The 16,378-nt window shown below is 34.1% G+C and overlaps 1 protein-coding gene across 1 annotated transcript in view; it reads left to right on the top strand.

Annotated features, from left to right (window-relative positions):
* The window catches only part of ogre (optic ganglion reduced), an 80,364-nt gene that overhangs the window by 29,178 nt on the left and 34,808 nt on the right, over positions 1–16,378 (top strand). The window contains exon 2 of the mRNA XM_085946661.1: positions 646–1,906. Coding sequence (XP_085802787.1) covers positions 1,658–1,906 — 249 coding nt within the window. The 5' untranslated portion in view covers positions 646–1,657. The remainder of the gene's footprint in view (positions 1–645; positions 1,907–16,378) is intronic.

The following is a 16,378-nucleotide window of genomic DNA, read 5'->3' as shown; positions in this document are numbered from 1 at the left end:
TTAGTTAATGAAAAACTTTTCATAACATAACATTTCATCCTTGAGAGAATTATAAGTAGGTGTTTCTTTCCACCCTAGGACGCCATTGTTGGCGATTATTTATCTCTCTCTGGGCATGGCTTGATTTTTGATGAGTGCAGTGAGTTCCCAGAATAAAACTGAGCGCACAGGAGCGCCGTTCCGAATTATCGCTCCGTCTCGTGGAAAAAATATTTGACCATCTGAGCTATACAAAAAATCCAACACACATATTTTTTTTATATAGTACACATAAAATTAGGTGAACGTGTTAATATTTTCGTAAAATTACTGAGCGCTCCGGTTTGTAAAATTTTCCATTTCTGACTAAAACATCTAGTTGACGAATGATAGTGGGAGAATATGGGAGGTCACTGTCGGTTTTAATTCTGGATAGTAGATTCCAGTGGTTAAAGTTGGACATGCTTTTGCTATAGATCGATAATACGAATGAAAATATTAGGTATTAACATGTTTTTGTAAGTAGGTAATGTTACCTACAGACTTAAAATGAAAGTTTTGCTTCGTTATGCTAACCACTTACTTTATTTTTTAACATTATTAAATTAATGTAATCTTCTCCTATTATTCAACAAAGCGTTCAATTATTTTCGTCTATTGTTTCAGATACGGGGGACGCGCCGAGAATTTCACGCGCCAGTGACGCAGGAGTGAAAAAAATTGAACATGTCATTATCGTGCGGCCTCGCCACAGTCACCTCAATATCAAATGCACAAGAGAAATCTTCCGCGACGTAGTATTTATAAAGTTGAGAGGCTTCTGAAAATCGACCCGTGACGGCGGGACGAAGAAGAGAAAACGAAACTTGACCGAACCGATGCAGCGAAATTTCGATTGCAGTCTGTTGGACCTCGAGAATTGTTTGACTGAGCGTGATCGTGGTCACCGATTTGCTGTAGGACGTTTTTATACACAAGTATTTTAGAAACTGCGGCACCAGTTTCAATAAAGCGTGGTGAATCGACGCTGTAAAGGTGAAAACATTTTCTATTGTGTTTTTTTTATCGACTCAATTGTGAAAAAGAATTTCGAGAAAAAATATAGGTCGATTATTCGATTTTATGTTATATCTACTACGTTCGTGGATCCGCAGTGTTCTTTATTAGTTAATATGACCAACAGTTCCGTCCACTTTATGTAAACGTTACATTAGCTGTAATTGTTATATGATTATAGCTAAAGAAAATTAAATACTTGAAGTAATTATAGCACAAAGCATTGTTAGTAATAGATAACGATTCATTCCATAAAAAACAACTCAAAATATACTGCAATACTGTATTAATGATAATTTATTATCACAAGAAAATAATAAGTCTGATTTATTTTTAACTTTTTTGATAATATACAGTTATACACCATTTTTAAGACTTCAGAAAGAAAAACGTTACACGTTAACGACAATATAAATAATTGAAGAATCGTCATAGACTGAATAAGTTGAAGATTAAATAGTAAGCTCAAATATTTGCGCATATCGATGAGTTCATGGCAAAACTCAAACGCAACAAAGAATTTTTGAGACTGAAGTCTAAACTAATTAATAAAATTTCACTATATTAATAATACGAAAGAGGGAAGAAAGTTTGTAATTGAGAGCAAAGCAACGGCTTCAAGATGTATAAGTTGCTGGGAGGTCTCCAGGTGTACTTCAAGTGGCAGGACATCCGTACGGACAACGCTGTGTTTCGGTTGCACAACATCTTCACGACGGTTCTTCTGCTGACGTGCTCGATCATTATCACGGCGACGCAGTACGTGGGCAGGCCGATCCAGTGCATCGTCAGCGGCCTGCCCACGCATGTCGTCAACACCTTCTGCTGGATTACGTCCACCTTCACGATGCCGGACGCCTTCAAGAGACAGGTTGGTAATTCTCTGATTTGAATGGGTTCGCCTCCATATTAGATTGCTTACCATATTGATTACATTGTTCATGGGTCAAATTGACATAGTTTTGCACTGTCTTTATTATGTAATAATTATTGATTGATTGATTAATGTAAATTAATCATAATAATACTACAGTGTAGTAACTGATTGCCTCTTTCTTCCTCATCGTAAAAGTTAATCAGCGGGGCTATTCTCACATCTAACATATCACTTAACCCAAAACCAATAAAAAAGTGATAAATATGATAATATTATGTTATTATAATATTATGATACTATTGATAATATCATATTCAGTCACTTAATTATCCCAGGAAGTTAGTTAACTGTCAAACGTGATATTTTTTAACATGGCCGCATATGACCGACCGCGTTAACCGCGAACTAACACTGATAACACTTTTTTTACCCAAGTAAGACGTGTTAATTGTGATAACAATTGTAGAAAACCGCCTTCTTTATGGAATTGCTCGAGTGATATCTGTGTTATTTTGGAGCAATAAAAATGACAGAAACGTTTTTCCGTGTTATCTATTTAGAATAGCCGTGCGGGACCCATTCATATCATTAAAACCATAGATGTATTAAATGAAAACCTATAGATGGGCATTTTCGCCAAAGTTTGTACATGTTTGAAATTTGGGTAATATTATTTTTTCACTCAAATTAACCATTTTTATATAGCTAGCAGATTCCTTGTTCTATTGCTGAATTGGTGATAGCAATTTTTCAGCAAAATATTGATTAATACAATATTTATATCATTTTTATTATGAAATTGGGCATAATAAGTTTCCGTTCCGTGACTACGAAACTTAGCTTTTAAAACATGAATGAAACACTTTTTATCACTTAAAAGAGCTCTATTAGATTAAAAAAACCATACACTTCAAAATAAAACTACAAATAGTCAAAAAATATTATTGAATTTTAATTCTTGGGCACATTTCGTTCCCCTCCGTTACCCTATGTCTATAATGGCAGAGCATTTTTCCTTTAGTATTTGAAAAAACCAATCAATGTTCGTTCTGCTATTTTTTTAAAGACAATAATCACTTTTACTAAATTTTATTGGAAAAATAAATAAGTTTCGTTATTTAATAATCAAATGAAAAATAGTTAACGTTCAACTTTTTTGGGGACATTTTCGGAATGGAACGAAATGGTAACGGAGTGTAATTTGTAAAGCTTAAGTTACATGTTACCATAAAAACAAATTTTTGTTTTATGAAATTTATTTGAATTTTTTGATAGACAGATAAATATTCAACGTGCGTCAAAATAACAAAACAAATCAAACTTAATCACTAAAATAGACATATTTTATAATAAATTTCACAATACTTGTAAAATAAGGTAGGTAATAATTTTGACACACTATACATTACCATAACTTTATTTGGCATTTATATTATTTGTAACTCAGATAAAAAATATTTTTAAGCAAATTAACAATATATGAAAAAAAAAATCAGCAAGGGATTCAGACGCGAGTTCCTAGCGCGGCACGGAGTATATAACTTTTACGAAAATAATTATAGTCAAACTCGGTTATTACGATCTCTGACATAGCGAGATCTCGGATGTAATAACGAAACATTTGTTGACAATTGGTTTATGATTTTCGCCATACATTTAATTCTTTCACTGTTATAACGAGCAACTTATCGGATATACCGAGCTAAAATACTGTTAATGTGTCGACCGTTTTAAAACATTTCGACCCTAAGCAATAAAATCCGATTGGACAGGATGCCGCCGGGGTCGGATTACGTTTATGACACTAGTAAAGTGTCTAAGTACCTACCTTATTGGTGTTTCACCGACAATAATAAAAAAGTATCCACGCATATGGTTGAAAAATCCAAGGTTTGTGAAGTCCGTAGGTACCTACCAGCGTTAATTACAATAAACAACTTCTTTTGTAGTTTATGAATGCCATGCTCGTTTCGGGGATTTTTACGATGGTTTCCAAATTTTTTATTTTCGGCTTTTTGTGTAATGTGACATGCTCATTTAAAAATACCTATTCTCTGATATAACGAGTAACGCTTATAACAAGCAAATTCAGTCGGTCCCATCTTCCTCGTAATAACCAAGTTCGACTTTATGTTTTCTTGAAATTTAATTGTATTCATCAACATAAAATGTAGCTATACAGGTTGATTGTAATCAAGACGTACTTTTCTGACATTTCGTGAATACCTACAGTTCTAGGTATTAAATCTAATCGAGTACACATTTCTGTTAAACGTGACAAAAAAATACTTTTTCATACATTTTTATAAATTTCTATGCCTAAAATGTATGGAGAAGTTTTAAAATTTTGGTGGCGTATAACAGAAAGAGTATGACAGAGCCAGTGCCTGTCTCGCAATTATTTCAGTCTGGTGTTTTTTCTTTTCCTTCTGTTGTTTTTTTTTATCTCCATACTTTTATGTGCGCTATTTTTGCGTATTCAGACATATCACATACTTTTTTAATCTTTATTATATTATTATATTATAGTCAGGTTATTTTTTATATTTTTTAATGAAAATATTTTTGTTTTTCATACGAACAGACAAAATAATTTTTTTTATAATCTATGAAGAACTAAACACACACTGTAAACCCAACTTTATGCATGCCATTTCGTTACTTTTACATTCCACATATACGTTACCACCAATATAGTTTCGGAGTGGAAGTAACGGATTCTGTTTCAGAAGTGTTTGAAGCCAAAATTTAGCTTAGTTTTATTGTTAAACCTGCGATATGTTTTATTATATCTGTAGTATGAAAGATAAGCTCCATATGTGTAGTATGTGAAATAGAAATATGTGTTTTCTTACCTTATAAATTGTGGTAACAGTAGTGGAACTTCTTAAATGACCAACCCAGAAAGCAACCTGTTCCGATAGCTATACCGACACACACCAACAATTTAAAGTGTACATGGCGATCAGTGTTATACAAAAATGTTGCTACATTAAAAAAAAACATATTTATAGTGAAAATTTTTCGCCTTCATGCTAAAATCGTGGTAACGGAATGTGGAGTTCCACTTTTTCAAATATCCTGGGACACACTTTAAACGTGATTTTTTTTCAATATTGGTACAAATTTACGAAAAAACTATATATTTTCCAAAAATATATAATGTAAGCTGTTGAAAACACTACGAATTTAATTTTACACACTCAAAATTAATGACGAAATCAGACTTTGTTTATTTGAATTTATGGGTGGGACATGGTAAAAACGCACTACCTTTCGATCTAAATAATCAATTAAAAATATATACAGGTCAGATAGTTGTATTTAACTGATTGAATAGAGTAAATTAATAAATTTGCATGTTAAAAGTACATAACTTTCCAACATTTTATAATATAATAACTATGAAAAAATCAATCAAAGTCATGGGACATGCCAAAAACGCAATGTACAAACTTTGGCGAAAATGCCCAGATACCCTTATTCTTTGTTAAAATCGTGCAGTAAGATCGACAAGATCGCGACCACTTGTATACTTGCAGAGTAAGCGATTATCATGTAGCGTACCTCGTTTAAAATAATCACCACCAAAATTCTTTGGTGGTCATTGGGATCATTTTTTAGATTTATTCATCTTCTCCGAATTTTTGAGATGTTCTTTGTTTGTACATAGGCATTTGTGTCATTTTCAACACATAATGACAGAATACTGTACCAATGGTTTCTAAAAAAAAATCATTAATTTTTATTTACATAATATTATAACACAATAAATATGTAATATTTGTAACACCTTTTCAACGTAATAAAAGACTACTGAAATTCAAGAGAATGACAATCAAATCGGTAAGTTAGAAATACAATAATATCGTACCTATAAATTTATATAGTTTCAACGTAAGATTGTTAAAAACTGATCCAAATATCTTATAAGTAGGTACATGCATGAATAATTCTGAATAATTTTAATGTAGGTAAATAAGTAGATATTATTTAACCTACTTATCTATTATTATCAGATATTGTACATGTAAAGCCGGGTACTCATTGGCGAGCGTAACTGTAACCGTTGCAGATACAGTAACTAGTATGGACGCCAAATAATAAATTTGCAAGCATAATAAAAATAATTATTTCGCACCTAGAATTGGTTACAGTATCTGCAACGGTTACAGTTACGGCTCGCTAATGAGTACCCGGCTTATTGTGGTCTCGAAGCGCTTCTGCCGTCTGCGTGTATTTGAACAAATGACATGCAACATTTTTTCCTCATTGAGACTCGATTTTAATTAAAAATAAATAATCAAATTTTACATAAATATTACAGAGATGCAACCTTCCTGCACCGTGTAGATTGTAAAGCCCGTCACTGGTCCAAGATAATTATATAATATTAAAACTATGATTGCATTGACTTGACTGCGTTGTTATGTCATCCATTGGCTATTTTCATTAGCCACGGATGCACTTTTAAAAGCAGTTATATGAGTATCGATAATTCTCCTTTGCGGTATGCTATGTAAGTAGGTGTAAAACTTGATGGCCTTGGGTTAAAATAGTACCTTTCGTTTTAATCATGTTTTAGTAGTGGGATGACATGTAGCCCAGGCGCATTGTAGGTAATTAATATTATGTAAACTAAATGCATACCTTCTTAAATGCAATAATATTAATAGGTACTTAACCTGTTGATTTATTCATTACAAACAATAAATTAATGTTGAATTACGTATAATGAAATAACCAATATAAATATCATAAATTCCTGTTATAATACATTGTACTGTGTCCTGTGATGTATTTTTTTTTGTTTCTTTATTCTTCAAGGTGAATGAAGTACGTCTTATTGTGTTTCTTGCACGATTTTAAAAGTGCATTGATCAAATTATGTTCTTGTAGTAACTAGAAAAATATAACGCCGATATGCATAGAATGCTGAGTTACGTTAAATCGATATAACTTCCAAATTCCACACACACGTCCTGTATCCAAGTATAATAATATAATGACTAAAAATCTTAATTAGTGAGGTAACGTTACGTCGCGTTCTGAAATCTTTGCACCAATTGTTATCATTTTTTTTTCAATTTTGTTTGATCGGTAAGTAACTATTGAAATATTTTTTTTATATAATAGTAAAAGTATAAAAACAGGACAATATTATAAATATTATATTAGTTGTACTTGATAGCTTTCAACAATTTAATGATTGCTCTATCAGTGGTTAATTGAATAAATTCACGTACCTACCGCGGAAACACACTCCAGCGTCATGTTAATATTTTCATTCGTATATTTTCACAGGGCTTCGGACCGTTATTTTTTCCGGTACAAATCTTGCAATCGATTTTTAACTAACTTCCACTTCCACCAAACTTTTGGAATACATCAGAACACGATGCCAATGCATTTTTTTAATACTCACTTTTAGCCATCTTTAAGTAGAATTGAATTTATTTTCAGTTAATTCTGTTTTGTATGAAAAGTTATTTCGACACCATTATTGGTTGCTGGTCTGGGGTCCTAGGAACTGAATTATTAATATATACGTGCGTTACTATGGAAATCAATATGACATGTCAAAATGACATTTCAGTATTATTTCTATCAAGTACAAATTTTTTTGATCTTTTGAGCTAGTCAAGTCAAGTTTATATGATTCAACAGAAAATTTAAAAACGTTGTATATAAAAAGTTCTTTTTATCTTGTAATTATTTTCGTTCCGTTTCAAGTAAAAAAAAATATATAGGTCAGCTCCGGTATTCTTCCGAAAAAAATGACGGTTTTTGGTTCAGTTCCGAGTACTTAATTAATTTTTAAATGTTTTTATTTTTATTAAAAATATATTGATACCATAATTTAGAACATATTGTTATGGTACTTTATGATTGTCCGGTGCCATGCTCCGAAACCAATGATTATGCTGCACCGCACGGCGGAAGCCATACATTGACAAACGACAACTGAAGTGGGGAATAATAGCGCTTGTACACGTGCATAGATTTACTTGCACCGATAGTGTGTATTTTAAACTATCGCAATAATAACTGTTTACACATAAAAGTGCTGACTGTCTCACCAATCTCATTCTTTAAGAGTAAGCGAGACGCGATTTTGTCATTTTATGGTACTATATTTGTGAAAATCGGTTAACCTCAAAAAAAATGAGTGTGTGTTGTTCGTTTTTTTCCCGGCAGGTTCGCTACTATCGTTCTACTACGCAGACGCAGATATCGAACAAATCCCAACTGTCACGTGAAAATTCAGAAGCTTCCAACTTGTTTGATTCATGCATGCAATCTTGCAACTTGCAGGATAATACATATTTACACGTGCATTTTCCTGTTATGGCCGCGATTATACGCACTGTTAGCAGTAAATCCATGCACGTGTAAACGGGGTATAAAATCATGTTAACGCGCGTGTTTAAACATACCTACATGTACCGAACCGAAAAAACCGGATTTTTTTTTCGGTTCGGCTCCGGTTTTCGTTCCGACAAAAATAACGGTTTTTACGGTTTTCGGTTCAGTTCCGGTTCGATTCCCTGTGTATTTATATTTACTTGTCAAAAAAATCGTACCTACGAAGCTGCAAATTTCGGTCGTAGTGCTAGTTGTTAAACTTGCAATATGGTAAACTGTTTGTAGAAAATGATGAATGTTGTGAAATGTTAATACATTAATTAATTTGAACGAAATGTTCAATCGAAGATTTTATTAACTGCGAACGGGTTACTGCATTTCATTCGAAGATAGGTACCATCGTAACTCGCCCCTGCCTGACTATAATAGTCGGCTTTGGTTGGATCGGTAGCGGAATATCTAGGACCTATGTTCAATAATTTATCGATAACAATAACCAAATTTGATCAGCTGGTATTTATGTATATTTTTGAGGCCGCAAATCTTTTAATCACTGTATAGTTCCGGGGTAGTCAACCTTTTTATACCTACCGCCCATTTTTGTATCTCTGTTAGTATTAAAATTTTCTAACCGCCCACCGGTTCCACAGTAATAGTGATATATAAAGTAGGGAAGTTAACTTTACTTTATAACATTTATAAAGTATCTGTCAATAAACTGAATATCGTTTTCCATATATTTGGATATAAGACAGGCATTTTTTTTTAAATTTTACCATAGGTTTTCATATCCACCACTATCGATTTTATGTTTAATTTCTTCATCATATCTAATTTCTAACAGTTCTTCTTGGCAAGTCGCTTTATTAATAAGCTTCTTCAATATGTGCGGTAAAAGGATTTTTCATCCAGTCATACCTTAGATTTCAAAACATACTACTCTCTACCGCTCACCATGAAAGCCGGAACGCCCACTAGTGGGCGGTAGGGACTAGGTTGACTACCCCTGGTATGGTTATAGTAAATTCTTCCCACTAATTTGATTAACACGAGATTTTTATTATTAAATTCAGTCGAGCAGTGTAATAGATCTACTCAATTAAATTATTTAGCCATTGTATCAGAATTACTAACGTGAGAGAGAATTAATATTCTTTTTAGTCAGGCGTTTGTTGGCCCAACGCGTGATTTGGCATATTCGGTCAATTATGAATTATGAATCAGGGCTGTCGCAAAGAACGGTGACAAGTTGTGCACAGAGTGAAGACGGCTACACTCTAAAAAATGGCATTATCATTCTGTATTATTTTAAAACGTTTTTCTTAGCTCGTATTCTTGTTTGTCCGGTGATTGTTTGTCCAGTACAAATCTTGCAATCGATTTTTAACTAACTTCCCGACTAGCTAGGCATTTGAAACTTTTAGAATATATCAGAACACGATGCCAATGCATTCTTTTAATACTTTTAGCCATCTTTAAGTAGAATTGATTTCATTTTCAGTTAATTCTGTTTTGTATGAAAAGTTATTTCGGAAGAAATCCGTAAAAAGTAAAACTATTATTGGTTGCTAAGTGGGTCCTAGCAACTTAATTATTAATGTTAATACATACGTGCGTTACTATGGAAATCAATATGACATTTCAGTATTATTTCTATCAAGTACATTTTTTTTGATCGTTTAAGCTAGTCAAGTCAAGTTTATATGATTCAACAGAAAATTTAAAAGCGTTGTATATAAAAAGTTATTTTTATCTTGTAATTATTACTGTGTTAAGCTCACTACCAAAATTCAAACAGCGGACAACGTAATATGTTAGTATAATACTATAATATTAAAAGTAATTCCATAGACGCAGAACAAGCAAACTGGAGTCAATTTCATTTTATTCCGGGGCGGGCCAGGAATGGAAGATAAGATTGACAGTAATTGGGCGATACGTGGCAGAGGTCGCGTGGTTTATTTTATTATTTGTTAGAAGATGCACATTGCTGCGATCTAGGTATGACAGTCGATTTCATTGTAATCTTCTGGGTTTGCTTCCCTAATATCCAATGTTAATCTTAAGTATACAATCCAGACACAATGTCTGGTGCCAAAACTCAGTGGCCCCTTTTACGTTCTAAATTTATGTCATATAGTTAACTAAGTAGTTCAGTTATTTCAGCATTCGATTTATTTTCTCCTATCACGAAAATAACGATAAAAATCGCTTACTTTGAATTTAGTATATGGAAAATAATTATTTAACTCACCACATGATATTGTAAGTTTGTGTGGGAGATTCGTTTTACTGATAGTGGACAAGTTTTAAAAAATGGATTGATTGTTGATATTTGCACTGAGATTTTGCTTTCTGTGTTGGGTCCAGACCCTGAACATACGACCGAGTCTTATTCTTCATATTCCTTTACCTCATTACTGATGATGTTAATCAATGAAATTATTTGCTATTAATACTATCGACCGAAGGAAATAGAATTGAAATTATATGCGTTGCCAACAGTCTCATTCCATCTGGAGCGATCCTGCGCTGATCGTGTTGCTTCAGTCAGTCTTAATTCAGTCACTTTCTTGATGATGCGACTCCATCTATAAAACATACACCCTAGCGACATTTTGGTTAAAAAAAAACAGCTGGTGTCACAAGCAACAAATTTCACTCGCCATGGGGTGCAGATATAAATCTAAAATCTCGCATTGATACATGTGAATGACCTGCTTTTTCATTCGTTTCGGCTAGCGAGGGGCGTGGCGTCACTGCCCCGGCATGGCCTCGCCTATACGCATTGAAGAAAGTTGCAACATTGCGCCCAGTTTTGAATTTTGACTATATTCCGGTCTAGACTATTTTTAATGTGAGACTGGGCTAACGTGTACGTTCGCATACTTGCAAAAAATTGGAAATAGAAATTTTGTGGAAAATATATTTTTGAATTGTTCTTTGATAAACTAAAGATAAAATCGTTGCAGAAAAACAGATTTATTTTGTGAAATATATATTGTTGTAATCGGTTGGCCTGGGTACTTCATGGGATAAAGCACCAAAATTGGGTAAGAATTGTGTAATTTACATTAAAATAATTAGGTACCCGTTTAAGTAGGCACCCTTTACGGCATAATAATTAGACGAGTACATTTATCTATGAACAAAATATCTTTTCTGGTCAGATGAGTTTATAATGACACACACAATTGGAAAGTTAGAAGGAACTTGTTCTCAACTACTTAACATTGGAGGCAAAAACTGCTCAGTGCTGAATGCATCCCGTGATATTCTATTTCGTGGCATCCCTGCTCATCATCAGCTCCCATCTTTGAATACACAGCAATGCCGGCGATGGAATAATGATGCTCCCGCAATTGCGCAAGCGTCGTCAAATTGTATTCTGGCAATTTGTTTCACTTGCGCATAAATCAGTCATGTGATGTGGATATCTCGGTGACCTCTCGGGCCTCATCATCATCATCATCTCGCACGTCAAGTCTTCCGCGGGAATGTCGCCATGGAATTGGGACAGCCGACGAGACATTAGCATCATAGTTCTGCATACAAAGATACTTATTAAATGGATAATAACTTGAAGTTGGTATGATGATTAATGAAGCATCTCTGCTTCTCTCGGATTGCAATTTTGCATTTTAAAGTCGGCGACTGGAATGCGGACGGGCCATTTTAAAATTACATTTTCTGGTATAAAAATCACCTTTCTTTTATTATTTTTACCATTTATTGAATCGAGAAGATCAGGCCTGCCTTTTATGATGAAAATACAATGTAGCCACGACATATATACCTGGGACTCAGAATGAGTTTGGTTAAATGCTTATGTCGTTACAGTCCTATTATATGGAGCGGAGGCGTGGTCACAACGCTTGGAAATCGTAGGCTTTACATGATCGGCTGGTATGGAGTCTTTGTCACTGACAGAATATTGTATGCTTCGTATCAACAGGAAAGACAGTTACGTATGTTGAGCATGAAAAATATCAAAGAAATCATCAAGATAAATAAAAACCAAAATGTTGGCATTCTTTGGGGATTTAATGCAGCATCCCGAAAGATAGTTACCTCAGCATATTATCATTCAAGAGAATATATCCGGTAAGCGAGGCACTAGAAGAAGAAAAGCGTACTTGTTCAAGAATCTTAAAGACTTGTTTTATCTCAGCATTCCATCCTCATTTAGATCAGTGACAGAATAATAGATGAATTCATCGCCGACATCCGATAACAGATATGGCACAAAAAGAAGAGAAGAAATTCAATCTTAAAGAATAGAGTTTATATACAAGACCATCGTGGTTAACATGACGCAGGTACCTATAGTTCTTTGAATTCAAGTCAATTACAAACTCCACTAAAAAGTTTTACCTAATAGGATGTACATTAAATATCATAGCCATATTACATTGAAATTAAATTATTTATATGTATGATGCACGGGTTTAAAATAAAATGATTTCAAAATACTCTAATATCTACGGATGTACAACGTAGCCGTAGTCAAGTACTGAAATAAAGATGTATTCTAAATTTTAGATCGAATTGGCCTACGAGTATTTTATAGTATGATCAATATGCTCAGTTATCTAAAAAATGGGGAATTATATTTACACAAATATCTTTAATATGGCAGTTAGTATACGTTCAATCTGGATCGTGGATCTTGGATCTCGAAAATCAAAGCGATTCAGTTCATCAATCCATCAATTTAATCTACTCATATTATGGATTAAACTGATTCGATCGCCTTATTTCTGCCAACGATATTTACCATAATATGCTTACATTTAACAAGTCAAGTTTACCGATACTGTTATTCTCTATTTTTCACCCCGTAGACTTAGAGTGTAGACCACTACCTCCCTTAAAGCACATGAGGATAGGCTGCTATTTGCTCTACTGATAGTATGCTTTACTTTTTACTCAATGGCCCGAAGTAGGTTTCGAGTTGCAGTGGTTTTTGCGATTCAGTAAATTTAGCCCATCCTTCCCTTATTCTCGCTTTTAGTTAAAACTTAAGTTTTAACTGCAAATGTCTTATGATCCGAGATTGGTAGATGGGTAACAACAACAACATTGTTTCGGTGTTCGCTCAACTATTTCGTACATGAATAACTTCACTTGCAATGCTAATTTGTATTGCTAATTATATGAAATATTGCAAAAATATACAGTGTAGGTATGTAGTATAATATATAAGTAATAATTAATATTAATACTATGAATATAATATATTATAATCAAACCTTACTAGTCAACATCTCTTTACAACAGCGTTATTCAACCTTTTTTGTTCGTCCTTCCCAAAAAAACGTTATTTTGTACCCCTATTTGACGTCTACTATATCGTCAGTCCCTATTAAAAAAGTCGGATCTGCAAAATGCTATTTTTCAGTACGAGCAATCAAAGATGTTTCATCAAATATCCTTTGTGACCTATTGCTTGCCATAATGAATAAAAATACGGGTTATAGAAACTTTTCTAAACGTTTATAAAAACATCCGTCTGTCCGGTGAACATAGCAGCAACTGTCAGATCCGACGCATCTTGCTCACCCACGCCCAGCCAACAATGTCGGTTGGTAAGAACCGACATTGTTATTCGGACACTCTCGGTAGATCCGTCATTTTTAACTTGAGTATCTCGAAATTTTTCAAACAAAGTAAAAAAACTGTGATTGTGGTATAAATGTTTAAAGTGTTTAAATAACTTTTACGTAATAATCCGTAAATGACAAAATTTCAGATCTGACTTTTTTAATAGGTACCGACGATATTTTACTACTCGTCGTAATATGTGATAATTATTTTGAACGTTTTGTAAAATTGGCCTCTTCCCCAAGATGCATCACGTGACATGGTAAGTATATACTCTCACAGGAAATCCACTATTCGTTATGATTCGGAAAATGCCAATGCCATGATAATAATTAATTTATAATTTAGTATTTTAATTAAACTTTTACTTTACTGCTTGTCTTGAAAACAATACTGTTGTATCAAGATCGATTGAAAATGAAGCTAGTTTTAGCATGGCGATGGTCAGTAGTGGTGTGATGAATCGACTGTTATTGAAAAAATACCACGATGACGTGTACGTCATTCTCAGCGACTCGAATTAGTTTAAATTTCTTTGCTAAATATTTCAAGATTTCTCTATTTAAAAAAAAACACTCCATTTGTGTATTTACTTTATCTATGGTTGTATCATTGTCGTTGGAGATTACGTTTGTTTATAGTAGTTAGTTAGTGGATATGCAGTAAGATTTTATTTTGCTCAGTTCAAATAGGCATGTTAAAACGCGTCTTTTGGAGAGCCATTCTCTCGCAAATTGTTTTAAAAAGTCATGAATTTTGTGCTCGAGGCTCGATCAAATCGACTAGGTACCCGAAACTCAGTTCTCTTGCGTACCACCGGTTGAATAACGATGGTCGGGGTTCGCAACATTTTATCGACACTTGGATCGCGGCATTTTTCTAACGCGACTCGTGCAGATTATGCTAATATTTTCGATATTGTCATTTAATTGAATTTGATTTTCTACAAGTGACGCAGTCAAGTGGCATTATTGATCGACCATCGATATCAATGAACAAGATTGGAAATATGCCTGAGCATGCGGCCTAATTTCACCACTTTCGACTTTTTTATGACATGATCTATTGGCTCGTTGTTTTGTTCAGTGGCTGTAACTAAACAAATAGCAATACTGCATAATTGTACATCGTCATGTCGTAGCACGGTTTAACCAGGCTGCTATAATTATCCAAAATTAGTATTTAACGAGTTTATCTTATTAAAATACTTTATGGGATTAAATTTATTGGCAATTTGTAAATCAGGCATTTAAAATAACATAGCGCTAAGGAGTTAGTACAAACATCATCCTACATTGACTACGACTACATAGATTGAATACTGCACAGGGATCTGTTGTTACTTGCGATATACCAATGGACAAGAGTCACCGTGAGAATATCTAGATAATTCTGATTCTAAAACAGTGGTTCTTAATCTTGTTGGAGGTACTGACCCCCACCAGTTTCATATGCGCATTCACCGAACCCTTCTTAATTGGAAAAATAAAATATGATTTTTTTAAAATTCAAAACATAGGTGCACAAAATGAACCGTGCATCAACATCACTGTGTTCAAAGAACAAAACCATTAAAACATGATTTTCACACAAAAACAAAAACATAATAATGAATATTTACTGCAAATCAGTGTGACTTCTGCTGCTGTCTTTCAGAGACCAGTTCAGAATTGCGCAGCTTCACCTTGGCAAGTGCCACTCTCATGTCATTTTCGCAACAAAATCTGTTCCTTTTCTTCGTTTTTATGTCCAGCATCCTCGAAAAGGATTGCTCGCAAAGATATGTTGTAACAAACGGTATGAAAATCTCCAGAGCTTTCTTAGCAATAACAGGGTATGTTACTATTTGTTGACACCAAAACGTTGAGAGCGTTGTTGTTCTGAAGAGTTGCTGTTGAACCTGGCTCTTTCAATGATTTCATCGAGGTATTCATCATTGACATCTGTTGTCTCAACACTAAACGTGAACGGCTATCTCACCCATGCTGGATATGACTCTCTTGTAGGGAAGTATCCGTCGAGAGACTTTGCAAGCTCATCTAAGTGCGTGGCAATTGCTTGCTTCAGTTCTTCGTGGCGTGTCATCACGAATCATATGAGTCGGGTGTGTGTCTTGATCTCCGCCGAACCCCTGAGACTGACTCACCGAACCCCTGGGGTTCGATCGAACCAGCTTAAGAACCAATGTTCTAGAATATACCTATGTAATATATATGGTGGGATATTTAGTCTTTAGTTTTTGATCTACGTCGCATGGAGACCCAATTCAAGCCAGTGCTTGAGAATTCGTATTTGAAAATAACTGCATTGGATATTTATTTTCACATTGCAACAATAGTTTCGCATTTAGGGCTGAGACACGTCATGACACTAATTTCTTTGCGTCGACGCAGGTCTTACTTGATTCCAAATGCATCCGATTATAATCTCCAATTGGATTTTATTTATCCATTATAGCTGCAATAGCAGTCAGCTTCGTGGAATACGTCTGCGTCC

The sequence above is a fragment of the Rhyacophila brunnea genome, unplaced genomic scaffold, assembly GCF_057557595.1.
Source record: "Rhyacophila brunnea isolate RB1 unplaced genomic scaffold, BYU_Rbru_1.0 scaffold_2, whole genome shotgun sequence".
Classification (NCBI taxonomy): Eukaryota; Metazoa; Arthropoda; class Insecta; order Trichoptera; family Rhyacophilidae; genus Rhyacophila; species Rhyacophila brunnea.
The sequence above is the reverse complement of the archived record's forward strand: the minus strand, read 5'-3'. Positions and strand labels throughout refer to the sequence as shown.